This window comes from Schistocerca gregaria, chromosome 6 (genome assembly GCF_023897955.1).
Source record: "Schistocerca gregaria isolate iqSchGreg1 chromosome 6, iqSchGreg1.2, whole genome shotgun sequence".
Taxonomy (NCBI): domain Eukaryota; kingdom Metazoa; phylum Arthropoda; class Insecta; order Orthoptera; family Acrididae; genus Schistocerca; species Schistocerca gregaria.
In genome coordinates, this window is record NC_064925.1 from 203,265,838 (window position 1) to 203,282,110 (window position 16,273).

General features: G+C 39.2%; 1 protein-coding gene across 1 annotated transcript in view; it reads left to right on the forward strand.

Annotated features, from left to right (window-relative positions):
* The window catches only part of LOC126278992 (protein sly1 homolog), a 170,881-nt gene that overhangs the window by 119,219 nt on the left and 35,389 nt on the right, over nucleotides 1-16,273 (forward strand). The window contains exons 10-12 of the mRNA XM_049979306.1: nucleotides 3,853-4,037; nucleotides 4,203-4,282; nucleotides 4,419-4,557. Coding sequence (XP_049835263.1) covers nucleotides 3,853-4,037; nucleotides 4,203-4,282; nucleotides 4,419-4,557 — 404 coding nt within the window. The remainder of the gene's footprint in view (nucleotides 1-3,852; nucleotides 4,038-4,202; nucleotides 4,283-4,418; nucleotides 4,558-16,273) is intronic.

Sequence of the window (16,273 nt, forward strand, 5' to 3'; positions counted from 1 at the left end):
CTAGAAGTACATAGTTTAAATAAATTAATAGTTATTTAATTGTTCATTAAAAGTAGTTTAAAATGAAGTTGCAAATCCAAGGAGTAAAGACGAGGTCACAGTGGCGGATGACAAATGACAGTCATGCTGGTGGTTACTTAGCCATAGAGGAACTGGCTAATGAAATTTTTATGAAGCTGTCATAAGTCGTAAAATAATTTTTGTTGTTAGTGACAGGTTGCTCATTGAGATTCAGATCTCCCAAATTCTTAAAAAAAAAGTTGTTGTTCCAAATTCCTCTAGTAGAGTTGACTTTTTACCATTTGTTGCCACGTGAAGAAATTGTAAAACATTTGTTGTTGGCTTGATGTGCCTGCTATTTTTAGATGCTCCGCAAACAAAGAATTGTTTTTCACCTGCTTTTCTCCATGATTTGGTGAATGTGACTGTCTAATAACTCCAGTTAGGTACTTGTTGCATATAGATACAGAAGTCAATTCTAGTAGGTATCTGTTTTAGAAGGAATTTTTACGAAATTTTTTGTACATTCTCAGGCTTCTGGTTTTATATTTGACAATTGCAGTTATGCTCCATTCAATGTTTACTTTTTGACTTGTGCAATATACATTTTCTATCATAAATTCTCTTTATAAGTTACTTACGTCAATAGTTACTTAGCTGGGGTTAGATAGTCTTGTGGTCACAACATTTTTTGTAATGCATACATTATTGTTGTTTATTAAATGGCATGGGGTAGGGGTAGCATCTTTGATTAGTAATCTAAAATCCTCCTTGATCTCAGTTTCGATACCTGCCATAGCTTAAATTTTGATTAATAATCAAAATTGCTGGATGAAAACTTCCAGCATAACAAGTTGCCCTCATTCTGCCAACGGCCTTGTCAAAGACAGTGGAGGAGCAGACAGAGGTTCAGTGCTCTCTCTTGTCCTTTGGGTGGGAAGCTGCCCCTCAAGGTGGAAGAATCAGCGTGGGATGCAGAAGGCAATAGAAACCACTGCATTAGACACACATAATATGTATCCGCAGGACATGTGGCTGTAGTTGAAAGAGTGTCATTATGATCTCTCTGTTGGCAAAAGATGAGTCCGGAATAGTCCCTTTGGATCTCTGGGGACTGTCAATGGTAGGGTGTGGAGGGGGGGATGGCAGGCTATGAGAAAAATATTTAGTAACCAACATTAACGTTCTACAAGTCGGGGCGTGGAATGTCAGAAGCTTGAACATGGCAGGGAAGCTAGAAAATCTGAAAAAGGGAAATGCAAAGGCTCAGTCTAGATATAGTAGGAGTCAGGGAAGTGGAATGGAAAGAAGACAAGGATTTCTGGTCAGATGAGTGTAGGGTAATAACAGCAGCAACACAGAATAGTATAACAGGAGTAGGATTTGTAATGAATAGGAAGGCAGGGCAGTGTGTGTGTTACTGTGAACATTTCAGTGATAGGGTTGTTCTTTTCGGAATCGACAGCAAACCATCACCGACAACAGTCATTAAGATATACATTCTGACATCACAAGCTGAAGATGAAGAGATAGGGTAAATATATGAGAATATTGAAAGGGTAGCACAGTACATATTGGGAGATTATAGGAGAATATGGGCTAGGGACAAGAAATGAGAGAGGAGAAAGACTAATTGAGATTGTAATAAATTTCAGCTAGTAATAGCAGATACTCTTCTCAGGAATCACAAGAGGTGGAGGACCAGGAGCAGGAGAAGGTATACTTGGAAAAGGCTGGGTGATACAGGTAGATTTCAGGTAGATAACATCATGGTCAAACAAAGATTCAAGAATCAGATATTGGATTATAAGGTGTAGCCAGGAGCAGATACAGACTCAGATCACAATGTAGTTGTGATGAAGAGTAGGCTGAAATTTAAGAGGTTAATCAGGAAGAATCAATAGGCATAGAAGTAGGGTACAGAAGTACTAAGGAATGATGAGATATGCTTGAAGTTCTCTAAGGCTATAGATACAACCACAAGAAATAGCTCAGTAGGCATTACAGTTGAAGAGGAATGGACATTTCAAAAAAGGGCAGTCACCGAAGTTGGAACATAAAAACATACATACAAAGAAGGTAACTGCAAATAAACCATGGGTAAGAGAAGAGATAATTCAGTTGATCAATGAAAGAAGGAAGAACAAAAATTTTCAAGGAAATTCAGGAATTCAGAAATAAAAGTCACTGTAGAATAAAATAAATAAAAACTGTAGGGAAACTAAGATAAAAATTGCTGCATGAAAAATGTGAAGAAATCGAAAAAGAAATGATTGTCAGAAGGACTGACTCAGTTTGTCAAAAGGACTGACTCAGCATAGAGAAAAGTCAAAACAGCCTTCAGTGAAATTATAAGCAAAAGTGGCAATATTAAGGGGACCACACCCTGCCTATCTAACCCATGTTAATTTAGGCAAGTATTTGACCCATTTCTGAAATATATATATATATATATATATATATATATATATATATATATATATATATATATATATATATATATATATATTTCCCATGTGGAAGTTTCTTTCTATTTTATTTACATTCTATATACTCATCCATCTATAGAGTTGGCCAGATTACAAGAAGACATTGGTAGACAGCCTTTTGCTCCCTGTGTTTTATTCAAAATTTTAAAAATTGTATTTAATTTAACATTGTCAAAAGCTTTTTTAAATCTTCAGATACTGTAAATGTATGTTGGCATTTAACCCCCCCCCCCCCCTCTCTCTCTCTCTCTCTCTCTCTCTCTCACTCTCTCTCTCTCTCTCTCTCTTCAAAATAATTGTAGCTTGAGTATTGCTTTGTGTGTTGTTTAATTTCTCTAGAACTTAAACTGATCTTTGCTCAGGTCAGAAACTCATAATAGCTCAGAGACTTTACTAACTTTGGGGTGCCACTCTTTTTCCTAGATGAGAGTTAAAAGTACTCACAGGTTTGGGAGTACTGAGATATATGGAAATACCATATCAAAAGGATGAAAAAAATAGTAATGAACTGTCAACCACTAGGAAACAGATTATTAATTAGTCAAAGTGGGTGGGGAGCCAGGGAAGCCACTAATCATGAGCAGTAGAGGCATATAACAATGGGACATAACAGACAAGGTCCTATCTTTGGAGAAAAGAAGATGATTTACAGCTGCAGTTAGTGCGCTACCTAAATTAAGTAGTTCACTTGCTTAATCTTTTTTTGCTTTTCTGCTGCTTTATCTCTGCATTTACTGGAGTGCATTTCTTTAATACTTCACAGTACCAAACCCAGTGCTTGTATTATTCTGAGAAGAATGAGTAAGCACGTTAGTGACCAACTTGTTAGAGGATCAGCTTGCCTTCAGAAGAAAAAGGCAAACAAGAGATGTCATTGTATTTGTGAAAACATTCATAGAACGAATTATGGAAGTCAACAGAAAGACATATCCATGTTTCATTAATGGGAAAAAATTTAGATCAAGAAAAGTGGAAAGTACAAATTGACATGTTGAAACAAAATCAGAAAATAATAAAATAGCTGTACCTAAGACAAAGCAGTTGTGAGAATGTAGCCTCTATGGGCTACTACCAGGCTAGTTTCTCCACGTGCACAATATATGTTTGAGACAAGTGTTGGATACTGTCAGATGGAAAGCTGTTTTTGTGCCCCAATCTTAAAAATGTCTAGCAGTTGCCTGAAAGAAATACTGTGTGGACTAAACATTCACTGTTGAAATTGAGCTGTATGCGTCAGATAAAGTCAGAAATGTCACAACAGATAGTTTTGGAAGGCAGTCACATTTATTACATAGTAAAATAGCTGTCATAATTGTCATTTAATTAATGGAGTATAACATAATTATGTATTTCTTCTGTTAAGCAATTCTCAACTGTATCAAGTCCCGTCGTTTGGACACATTCTTTGAATTTGAAGAAAAAATTATGAGCAAAACAACCCTGGATCGGAGCATTATGGAATTGCTTGCTGATGGAGAAGCTGGTACACCTGAAGACAAACTCCGTCTCTTTCTTATTTATTACATATGCTCACATTCAATGTCAGAGGTTAGAAAACAACGGATATGTTTTTTCTCATATAGTTATGACAACAATCTCATTTGTCATTTTGAAGTCATGTTTTTAGTAACAACAAAATAATTCAATAATTCTGAATGAATTCCTTATTTAAGATATTTTCTATTTAAATAGTTTGATCATAATTTCTTACAGGCTGAGTATGATCGTTTCGCTGTAGCACTGCAGAATGCTGGTTGTGATCTTCAGCCTTTGTCGTACATAAAGAGGTGGAAGTAAGTATGTTTATAAAGCTCTAAATATAAGTGATGTAAATATGTTGCGTATTCTAAACATTCAGTCGCTTTGGACACAACTTTTCATATTCAGTAAATATTTTTTTTTACTGTTATATATTCTTTTTTCAAACAGAGCATATACAAAAATGGCAGCTACTCATAACCAGTATGTAGGTGGTGGTACCAAAACTGTCAGCATGTTCTCAAAACTAGTTAGTCAAGGATCATCATTTGTGATGGAAGGGGTGAAAAACCTTGTCGTGAAAAGGCATGTAAGTACCATGTACATATGTCATAATGTATTGTCATTGCCCTTAAATTGCTTGTTCATAGTGAGTGAGAAATTATATGTATCTGGGCAGTTTAGGTAATCATTTTAAATATAAGTATCAAAAAGAATAAATCATTTCCTAGAACTAGCTACAAAGTTACGTGCACACTCACTGATATGCACCATAATTCATGTTGCAAATTTCATACAGATTCCATATGCAATGATCAGCCTGATCACATCTGCACACACAAATCAACTAATTCCTGTGAATTCTGAGGAGCTGTTGAGCTCTGACACCACATTCTATCACATGCCAGATGTGTTCGATTGGGTTCAGATATGGTGAGTTGGGTGGTCAGAGCATCAATTGGAACTCACTACTGTGTTCCTCGAACCACTCCATCACACTCCTGCTCTCGTGACATGATGCATGATTATCTTGTTGAAAAATCCTCTGCCATTGGGAAGCATGATTGCCATGAAGGTGTGTACATGGTCTGCAACCAGTGTATGATGCTCGTATGTTGCCATGGTGCCTTCCACAGAACCCATGGATGCCCATGTAAATGTTAGCCAGAGCATAATGGAGCCGCCGCCAGCTTGTCTCTGTCCCACCCATCTGCATGATGAACAGGCTGCTGGGATTCATTAGACCATGCTACACTCTGCCAACTCTGCCACTGCAGGTGCCCAGTGCCAATGGTCACGTGCCCATTTCAGCTGTAGTTGCCGCTGTTGTGATGTTAACGTTGCCACATGCACGGATTGTTGTCTTCTGAGGCCCACTATTAGGAGTGTTCAGTGCACTGTGTTTTCAGACACACTTGTACTCTGCCCAGCATTAAAGTCTGATAGTTCTGTCGCCGTTTACTACCTGTCCTGATTTACCAGTCTGACCAGCCTTCAATGTCCGACATGTGTAACGAGGGGTGACCACAGTACCACATGGCATCTGACGTGGTGTCACCTTGCTTTTGCCACATGTTGGAAACACTTACCACAGCATTCCTTGAACACCCGACAAGTCTTGTAGTTTACGAAATGCTCATGCTGAACCTACGGGCCATCACAATCTGCCCCCGGTCAAACTCGGATAGAAAGTACACCTTCCCCATTGTCCACACTGACTGCTTGCTCATTGATACTCCATATACCAAGCATGTGTCTAACTAGCAGTCATTCCTCATCAGGTGATGCTACTGTCACCTCAATGTATTTATATCAATATTAGGTCAGTGGTCATATTGTTCTGGCTGAGTGGCGCAGTGCATTCTTTCATAGTGTGTAAGTACCTGGCGCACTCAAGGAATGATTTTACCTCAATGCTCATGGCAATTTTGCCTGATTGACATAACAATTCTGGACAGTATGGCCTTCTAATGGAAACTTGGTTTAAGAATCATGAAAGAAGGTTGTATACATGGAAGAACCCGGGAGATACTAAAAGGTATCAGATAGATTATATAATGGTAAGACAGAGATTTAGGAACCAGGTTTTAAATTGTAAGACATTTCCAGGGGCAGATGTGGACTCTGACCACAATCTATTGGTTATGACCTGTAGATTAAAACTGAAGAAACTGCAAAAACGAGGGAACTTAAGGAGATATGACCTGGATAAACTGAAAGAACCAGAGGTTGTACAGAGTTTCAGGGAGAGCGTAAGGGAACAATTGACAGGAATGGGGGAAAGAAATACAGTAGAAGAAGAATGGGTAGCTTTGAGGGATGAAGCAGTGAAGGCAGCAGATAATCAAGTAGGTAAAAAGACGAGGGCTTGTAGAAATCCTTGGGTAACAGAAGAAATATTGAATTTAATTGATGAAAGGAGAAAATATAAAGATGCAGTAAATGAAGCAGGCAAAAAGGAATACAGACGTCTCAAAAATGAAATCGACAGGAAGTGCAAAATGGCTAAGCAGGGATGGCTAGAGGACAAATGTAAGGATGTAGAGGCTTATCTCACTAGGGGTGAGATAGATACTGCCTATAGGAAAATTAAAAGAGACCTTTGGAACACGTGAGGCAATACTGACCTTACGACTTATCTTAGAAGAAAGATTAAGGAAAGGCAAACCTATGTTTCTAGCATTTGTAGACTTAGAGAAAGCTTTTGTCAATGTTGACTGGAATACTCTCTTCCAAATTGTAAAGGTGGCAGGGATAAAATACAGGGAGCGAAAGGCTATTTACAATTTGTACAGAACCAGATGGCAATTATAAGAGTCGAGGGACATGAAAGGGAAGCAGTTGTTGGGAAGGGAGTAAGACAGGGTTGTAGCCTCTCCCCGATGTTATTCAATCTCTATATATAGCAAGCAGTAAAGGAAACAAAGAAAAATTCGGGGTAGGTATTAAAATCCATGGAGAAGAAATAAAAACTTTGAGGTTCGTCGATGACATCGTAATTCTGTCAGAGACAGCAAAGGACTTGGAAGAGCAGTTGAATGGAATGGATAGTGTCTTGAAAAGGAGGATATAAGATGAACATAAACAAAAGCAAAACGAGGATAATGGAATGTAGTCGAATTAAGTCGGGTGATGCTGAGGGAATTAGATTAGGAAATGAGACACTTAAAGTAGTAAAAGAGTTTTGCCATTTGGGGAGCAAAATAACTGATGCTGGTCGAAGTAGAGAGGATATAAAATGTAGACTGGCAATGGCAAGGAAAGCGTTTCTGAAGAAGAGAAATTTGTTAACATCGAGTATAGATTTAAGTGTCAGGAAGTCATTTCTGAAAGTATATGTATGGAGTGTAGCCATGTATGGAAGTGAAACATGGACGATAAATAGTTTGGACAAGAAGAGAATAGAAGCTTTCGAAATGTGGTGCTACAGAAGAATGCTGAAGATTAGATGGGTAGATCACATATCTAATGAGGAAGTACTGAATAGGATTGGGGAGAAGAGAGGTTTGTGGCGCAACTTGACCAGAAGAAGGGATCGGTTGGTAGGACATGTTCTGAGGCATCAAGGGATCACCAATTTAGTATTGGAGGGCAGTGTGGAGGGTAAAAATCGTAGAGGGAGACCAAGAGATGAATACACTAAGCAGATTCAGAAGGATGTAGGTTGCACTAGGTACTGGGAGATGAAGAAGCTTGCACAGGATAGAGTAGCATGGAGAGCTGCATCAAACCAGTCTCAGGACTGAGGACCACAACAACAACAACAACAACAACAAGGGCGCTGATAACTGTGCAGATGAACCCCACACAAACCAAACATCATCACCATCTTGCAAGGCTATGATATCAAACTTGTAGATTTTCACTACTCCAGTCAGGTTTCCAAGGCTTCAACTCCATATAATGTCTGCACAAACAATGGAGGAAACTCCACTTAGGAATATCAACAATGTAGGAAAAGACAGATTGCCACTTACAACACATAAAGTTGCAGCCTTCATCAGTAAAAGAAAGACGCACACCATTCATAAAAACAAGAAAGTATGCCTCATGTACACATGACCATCAATTGCAGCCATCTATATTTTCTTGAGCCTTAGTAATAAGATTTTTTTCCATGTATGAGCTGCAAGCCTATAGTCTGACCCCTTTTCGTTGGAGGACTATTTCTCCCACTCTCACCTGCCCTGACATTGTTTCTCAGAGTGATTGGGTCTCCAGTCTTCCGCATGGATGCACAGGTTTCTAGAGCTCACCATCTTGGAGGTGAGAGACGAAATTGAGTATTAAAGGCCAAGTGAATTTGATTTGATTATAGTTGTATTTTACACATCACTATCACATTTGAACCCCAAAAGGTTTATATCTATAACTAATAAATACAGCAGTGATAGGTTTTTGTAGAATGTAAATAGTGTTGGAAATGAAGATAAAACATACTGAACAGTAGAGGTGTTGAGTCATCAGCAGTCACATGAACAGGACTAAAAAGTTTTTATACAAATCATTATTCAAGGTAAGTATGTATGCGTATGTTCCATTTGTTAACTTACATTTTACCTCTTCATTCTCTCACTTCTTCTGTTTCTTTCTTTCTTTCTTCTTCTGTTAAGACAACTTTGACTTTGGTGTCCAGCCACCTGTGACCATCCACCAACCCTTTATACTTCTCCCTGTGGTGTACTATTGCCTGCAGATTCCTTTTTTTTTTATTTCTACAGCCTTCCAGTCATCTCTGACTTCCTACATCCAGTTGTTTTCCATATGACATGTAGCATTCCATATGTTCTTAGTCAACCTCTCCTCGTCCACCCTCATGATGTGCCCAACAAATCGTAATCTCCTCTTCCGTCTCCCTTATGATATGGGTTCAAAATTTTTATACAGTTCCTGTTGTGTTCTGTGTATCCTCATGTTTTGTGTATCCAGATATCCCCATGTTTTTTGGTGCCCTGTATGTCTGTCAGAATTTTCCACTCCTCCTTCTCCAACTGTATACAAGCTCTGTTGCCAAGTGTGATTGTTTCTGATGTATACAGAGCAGCATTTCTTACAGTTGCTGTATAATGTCGCAGTTTGGCATTCCTTGAAAGATTTTTCTTGCCATGTATTGTTTTCAGTGCATACCAAAGCTTCTGGAAAAGCTGTGCCCTGTCTACTTCGTTTCTGTTGCTCTGTATGCCACCAGTTATCTTCTTCCCCAAATAGTGAAAACTGTTGACTTTCTCAACCACATGGCCATCTATCTCCCAGTCAGACTCAGTGTTCCAGGTCTTGGTCATCTTATATGCAGTCTTCAACCCGACATTTTCTGCTGTTTCAGATAGATTTTTAGTGCTGTCTTTGCCTCATCTTCTGTCTCATTTAAGAGTGCCATGTCATTTGCAAGTGTCAGGCAGTCCACTGTTGCGTTATGTTTGACCTTGTACCCTATTTGCACACCTTTGATCTTCATGATACTATTTAGTTCTCTCCACTGTCTCACTACTTCGTCCAAAACCAGGTTAAATAAAATTTATGACCGTCTGTCCGCTTGCTGGACACCTGTTTTTATTTCAAAGCTGTCTGACAGTGTACTGCAATGCCTGATCTGTCTTTTCCTTTGTTATTGCATGTGTTGTAGTGTCCAGTCCTCTATCTTCTAACACATCAAGCAGAGTACTTATGTCAACTGAATCTTAGGCCTTTCGAAAGTCCACAAATGTCACTATTATATTTTTTCCTTTCCTGTGTCTGTGTTTCATTATCTTTTTATTCCAAATATCTGTTCTGTACAGTTCCTCCCTTTTTTAAAGCCACACTGGTACTCCCCTATTGTAAGCCACAGTTGTTCTTCAGCTCTGTTCAGCAAGATTCTCGACAAAACCTTGTACCCTATGTTTACGATAGAGGTGCCCCTGTAGTTATACAGTACTTTCTTGTCCTCTTTATTGTGTAGTGGTATTATAATGGCTTGTTTCCAGTCTATTGGTATCTTCTTATTACTCCAGATATCCATTATATTGTACATACTACTTTCTATTTCAGGCCCACCCCACATGATCTCTTCAGCACAGATACCATCATTGCCTAATGCCTTGTTTTTGAGGTTTTTAATTGCCTCTGCTATTTCTGCCCTGGTACATTGTGTAGACTATCCGGACTTTTGTCCCTAGAGCGTAAGTGTGTCCACTTTACTGTTGGTGCTTCTGCATTGAGCAAATCCCTAAAATACCGATCCATTTCCTTGCACACCTCTTTCTTGCCTATTTTTATTGTGCCATCTTGTCCTATTATGAAGGGTTATTTTGTCTCGAAGCCTTTAAGTTTGTTATTCATTTCTCTGAAAAAGAGTCATGATTTATGTTGCTTGAAGGCTGTGTTTGCTTCTTCAAGTTTCTCATTCCATCTACTTCTCTTGGCATTTCTGATCATTTTGCAAGCAATTTTTCTCGCATTCTGGGAGTTCAACCAGTCTTCTTGCTTTTTACAGGATTGCCATTTCATCCATGCTTTCCTCTGGTTTCAACTGCATTCTGACATTCATCCATCCACCACTTATGCTTCCTTTTCTTATTGTTAGTAGCCAGTTGCACTGCCTCTTCTTACATCATGTGTCTCAATTTCTTCCAATCATTCTGAACTAAAATTATCTTTGCATACCCTGCTCTGTGTTTTTTCAGAACAACTAGGTAGATTCTGTGAGTATTTATTGTCCTATGTTTCCTTGCTCTGTTCAGGGTAGTGATCTGATTCCATCCTGCTATTTTTCCTCACTTTTGTGTTCAAAATCTCTCTGTTATTCTTGTCACGGATTACTACATGGTCTAGCTGTTTTTCTCCAATCCTGTTTCCAGGGCTGACCGACGTTGTTTTCTTGCTTGCCTTAGCTTTGTAATGGATGGTCATTATTCTCATCTTGTGCCTCCTACACAGGTCCACTAATCTCTCACTATTCTTGTTTGCTCTTTGTGAGCTGAATAATCTCCTGCAGGACCTCTAAACTTCCTTTCCATGCCTATTTGCGCATTAAAATCTCCTAGCAAAATAGTGACACCGCTTTTGTCCACATCTGTCACTACATTATCCAAAGTGGACCAAAAATGTTCAGTTCCTGCTTTGTCTTTTTTGTTCTTATCATTTGTTGGTGCATGTGCATTTACTATTGTATAGGTTTTGTTTCCTGTTTTCATTGCCAGATATGACAGCCTCTTGTTTATGCCCTTGCACACAGTGATACTATCCAGGTATCTACGATCTACTACAAAGGCTGTGCCAAACATAAAAAGTTGCTTTGGCCCCCCAACACCAGGTTTCCCTTTCAGAATTACATAGCCTGAATCTTGTTTCCTTGTAGTGCCAGTATGCCAATACTCTCAAAAACTTGCTTTAGCTTGCCCACCTTCATAATTGTCTGTATGTTTACGGTTCCCATTTTGAAAGTCTGTTTCAGTCTGATTTTGTGTCCGTGGTTTAGATTGGATTTTGTGGTACTGGTGTGTTTGCAGTTTTGTTTCGTACATGATGCAGGCTCCACAGAATCAGATACCATGCTTGCATTGACCTGGGGTATATTTGTAATTATGACATGCTTCATAACTGCTTCACAAGCCAAAGTTTCAACTTTGGCTACTGAAATTGCAGTAGCTTGCCTACAAATGAGGGGATTAGTCCCAAAGGATGTAATCAGGCCGCCCCACTGGAATCACACCTTTTGTGGCCAGGATGGAATGTAACCACATAGCAGAGATGCTGAGTCACAGATAGACACAATGAAACAGAAAGAATATCACAAATAAAGCTTTTGACCAGTAAGGCCTTTGTCAAAAATAGACCACCCACGCACACACACACACACACACACACACACACACACACACACACACACACGACCCCTTTTGTGTGTGTGTGTGTGTGTGTGTGTGTGTGTGTGTGTGTGTGTGTGTCATATTATTAACGAAGGCCTTATTGGCCAAAAGCTTTGTGACATTCTTTTTATTTCGTTGTGCCTGCAATCAGTATCTCCGCTGTATGGTGAGTGGTGACTTTCATTTTTAAACGTACTGTATCGTAATTACAATATTACGAAAAGGAAACACTGATTTTTGCATTGATATTAATCACAATCTTTTTTAAGTGTAGTTTTTCATAGTGGTGTTATAAATAGTGTTGCATAGCTTAATAATTATATTTTTTCATTTTTCCTTGTATCATTTATTAAATTATAAACTGTGTAGTAAAGTGTTATGCAGCTAATAATGAACCTTAATTGCAGTATTACATACCTTTAATTTGATAATAGCCCTAAAATGTGATATTTATGGGTTAGGTATCATAAAATTTCTCTTGGTGGTGCACACACCACAGGTTCAGCCAAGAAGTCTAAATATCCTAAATACAACCCTGTAACTGCGTGTTTAAAAAGGATGAACAGAACCGTAAAATTGTGATAAGAGTGTGTTGCTGTGTTGCAGCATTAAGTGGTACCGAAAAGCCTTAATATGTAAATCTACAATAATATTATGAAAAGGATAGATTGCTGCTCACCATATAGAGGAGATGACGAGTTGCAGGCAGGCACAATGAAGATACTACTACACATTTAAACTTTTAGCCAAAACGCCTTTTTCTGAAGAGAAAAAAAAAACACACACACACACACACACACACACACACACACACACACACCACACACACACATGAGCACTGTTTCTGGCTGCCATGGCCCAACTGTGGACTGTAAATGTGTCTTGTGGGGGAAGAAATATGGTGGTGTGGGTGGGGGTAAGTGGAGATTGGGTAGGGGTGGAGGAAGGTTTAGTGTTATTTGTGGGAATGTGCAGGGACATGGTAGGTAGGGAGTACAGCCACTAGGTGCAGTCAGGAGATTTCTGGAGGAGGAGGAAGGCGGAAAGGGAAGCAGAAAAGGAGAGAAGTGAGAAGGGGAAAAAGACTGGCTGATGCATTGGTGGAATAGAAGACTGTGTTGTGCTGGAGTGGGAACGGAGAAGGGGAGAGGTAAGTGAAGAACAGGGACTAGTGAAGGTTGTGACCAGGGGATTATGGGAATATAGACTATATTGCAGTGAGAGTTCCTACTTGCACAGTTCAAATAAACTGGTATTGGTCAGAAGGGGCCATCTGATGGTGCAGGCTGTGAAGCAGTCATTGAAGTGAAGCACATTGTGCTGGCTATTGGAATCCCTCCTCCCAGTAATCCCTGTATTCAAATGCGCAGTAGTGGAGCCTTTGTCAGCAGGTAAGATTACAAGGCAGGGATCAGCTTTTAGGTGGTGGATTGCAGTTCTTTCTTCAGATGTAAGGTTACTTTCCATGTCAATGGATTTGGGGAATAATGGTGAAGGAAGGTTTGAGATTAAAAAATCCTGAAATTTAAACAGACAGTTCTTTGGGGGCATTGGGGCTGGATCATGTTTGGATGGAGGAGTGAACTGATTCAGACAGACTTTAATATTGGTTTTGTGTTGAGTCAGATTGGTAGGGAAGATGGCAAAAAAGTCCATCCTGAACTTTCATTGTTAAGATGTAAGTCTACTTAAAAAGATATGTTGTGTGGGGAGTGTAATGTGCATGTCTAAAATAGTAGAGTAAAGTAAGGGAGAATGCAAATATTGTCAAAACAAAATAAATAATAACAGTTGACACATCACCCGAAAACTGCTCATAGAAATCTAATGCCAGGATTATATTATGTAAGGAAATTATTGTGCAAATGTAAAAGAGTAAGGTCAAAAAGAAACCAGTAAGATTGCTTGAAAAGGAGGTAATTGACCTAGTGTAACACATTCCAAGATATAATGCCAATATATATATTCATGTCATGGCTGTCAATGTAGTGTAACTAACTTCAGGATTTTGAGGTATTCATTAAACAGTTGCATATCTCTGATTCTTTAGGAAATCTATTTGTTCAAAACATGGTCAGTTCGATCTCTTAAGTCACAGTATATATCAATCTCTTCAAAAGTTCATCTAGCAGACTTCCTTTCCAACTACTATGAAGAATTTCCATAGAACTTCAATTTGTTTCATGTAACTCTTACTTATACAAAGATGGTAGCTAAACATAGATTTTCAGTTTTCATCATATTGATGTGTTCCTTTATCTTTTAGCATAAATTCAGCCTGTCTGTCCTACGTAAAAATTCCCACAGTCCCCATAGTTACTTTTATACACACCAGAGGATGCAAATGGTTTAGTATGCTGAGTGTTCGTTAGGTTGCATGGTTGTACCTAATGTATTAGTACTTTAGAAGCCTGTGCACAGTTTTGTGTTGTGAAAAAGTCTGGCTTTTCTGTCAGATGTGGTGCGTGTGGAGGGTAGAGAAACATACCTAGATTTTGTGTTGTGTGCAAACTGAGTTACGAGGACTGTGGGAATCTTTGCGTTATACCTTCACACTGCTGTCAAACGACACCACTGGTCAGAATGACGTTAAATTGTAACAGAATATTATCAGAGAAGGGGGAAATTGTATGGCAGAAGAAAAATAAATAGTTGCAAAATGTATCAGTAGAGGGCACTGTAAGCATCATAATATAGTAGTGGTTGGTTGCAAATGACAAATGAATCATACAACAATGCCTAAGGTGTACATTTGATGCTAAACAAACTGTACTACTGAGTGTGCATGGTCGTACAGGTGTGATACTGTCAGTTACGTAAGCCCATCCACCATGGCAAGGTCATATCACGTCAGATGGAAAAATTGGTTTTCAAATGTCCCGAGTCCAAAAATCACATAAAAAGCATCGATCAGAATCAGATTGGATTATTAATTTCCAAGTGACTGGCACAAAACATGTTCAATATGCAGTCCACCACTTTCTGCAAAAAGTTGAAATCGTGAAACAGCGTGTTCCACAACTGATCAAAGTGTTTCTGATGCCATGTTCAGAATGTGTTGTGCAATGCGTGCCTTCAATGCAACTAAGTTTGCAATTGGAACACTGAACACAACTTCTTTCAGGTAGCCCCACAGCCAGAATTCACACGGATTAAGATCAGGTGATCGGGACAGTCAGACTGTAGGGAAATGGCAGCAGATAATTCTAGCATTTCTGAAATGGCCCTTCGGCAGCTGCTTAACTGGATTTGCAATGTTCGGAGGTGCACCATCATACATAAAAATGATCCCATCCATGCTGTTGGAGAGCTGGAATGACGTGGTTGTGCAAAATACACTTATAGCATTTACCAGTGACAGTAGAGGTAACAGGATCGGAAGCACCTGTCTCTTCGAAAAAATGTAGCTCTATGATAAATGGTGCTGTAAACCCGCACCACAGTGACCTTATCAGGATGAAGTGGTACTGGTTGATTTGCATGTGGATTTTCTGGTGCCCATATTCAACAATTTTGTTTACTGACATATCCTGTCAGATGGATGTGGGCTTTGTCTGTCCACAAAATCTTCCAAGGCCAATCATTGTCCACGTCCTTACAGCAAGAAATTGTAAAGCAAAGGTGTGTTTTGCTGGCAGATCAACAGGAAGAAACTCGTGCACATGGGTAATTTTGAATGGATAGCAAAGAAGGACGTTTCATAGGATTTTGTACACTGTGCTCACGGGTATGTCCAATGTTCGGGCAATTCTCCACGCACTACACATTAGCACACCTCCACTTGTCTCCTCCTGCACTGCTGTGGCCACTGCTTCCACTGATGTCAAATCAATTTGTTTCCTCCCTCTACCAGATTGCACACCAAAAGAACACATCTTTTCGAGTTTCAGAATCATTTTCTCCAGACCGACGGCAGTCATAGGACCAACGCCTTTTTGAAACCCTTCAGTGTCCAGAAATTCTTCAATGTGTGCCCAGTCACCATTCTCGTAATATAGCTTTACAAGCAGAGTGCGATCCTACATTGAGACCATAATGGTGAACATCGCAGACACAAAAGCAGGAAAAGCCATGTACCCGGCTTGTTTATACCAACTTCAAAGGGTCGTGCACATGACAGGTGTTTTCTTTTACGTATTCTTACACATACAGTGCCATCTATTTATCAATTTTCACACTGTTTGTTTTCTTCTGCCACATGTTTTCCCCCCGTCTCCAATGATATTCCATTGCTTACGTAGCTACTTATGGGAACACCATGAGAGAGAGAGAGAACATGGGAGGGTAATCTCCTTGTTCAAACCTGAAGTATACTAAAAGCATTGTCCATAATAAGGGACACCAAATGTGTCAAAATATTTTGTAGTCATAAGAAGAGTAGAAGGTACTTTTGAGAAGGTATCATTCTTCAATATCTAAAAAGGTCGCAAAGGTTTGTCTGGAACCCTAAAATCTGAT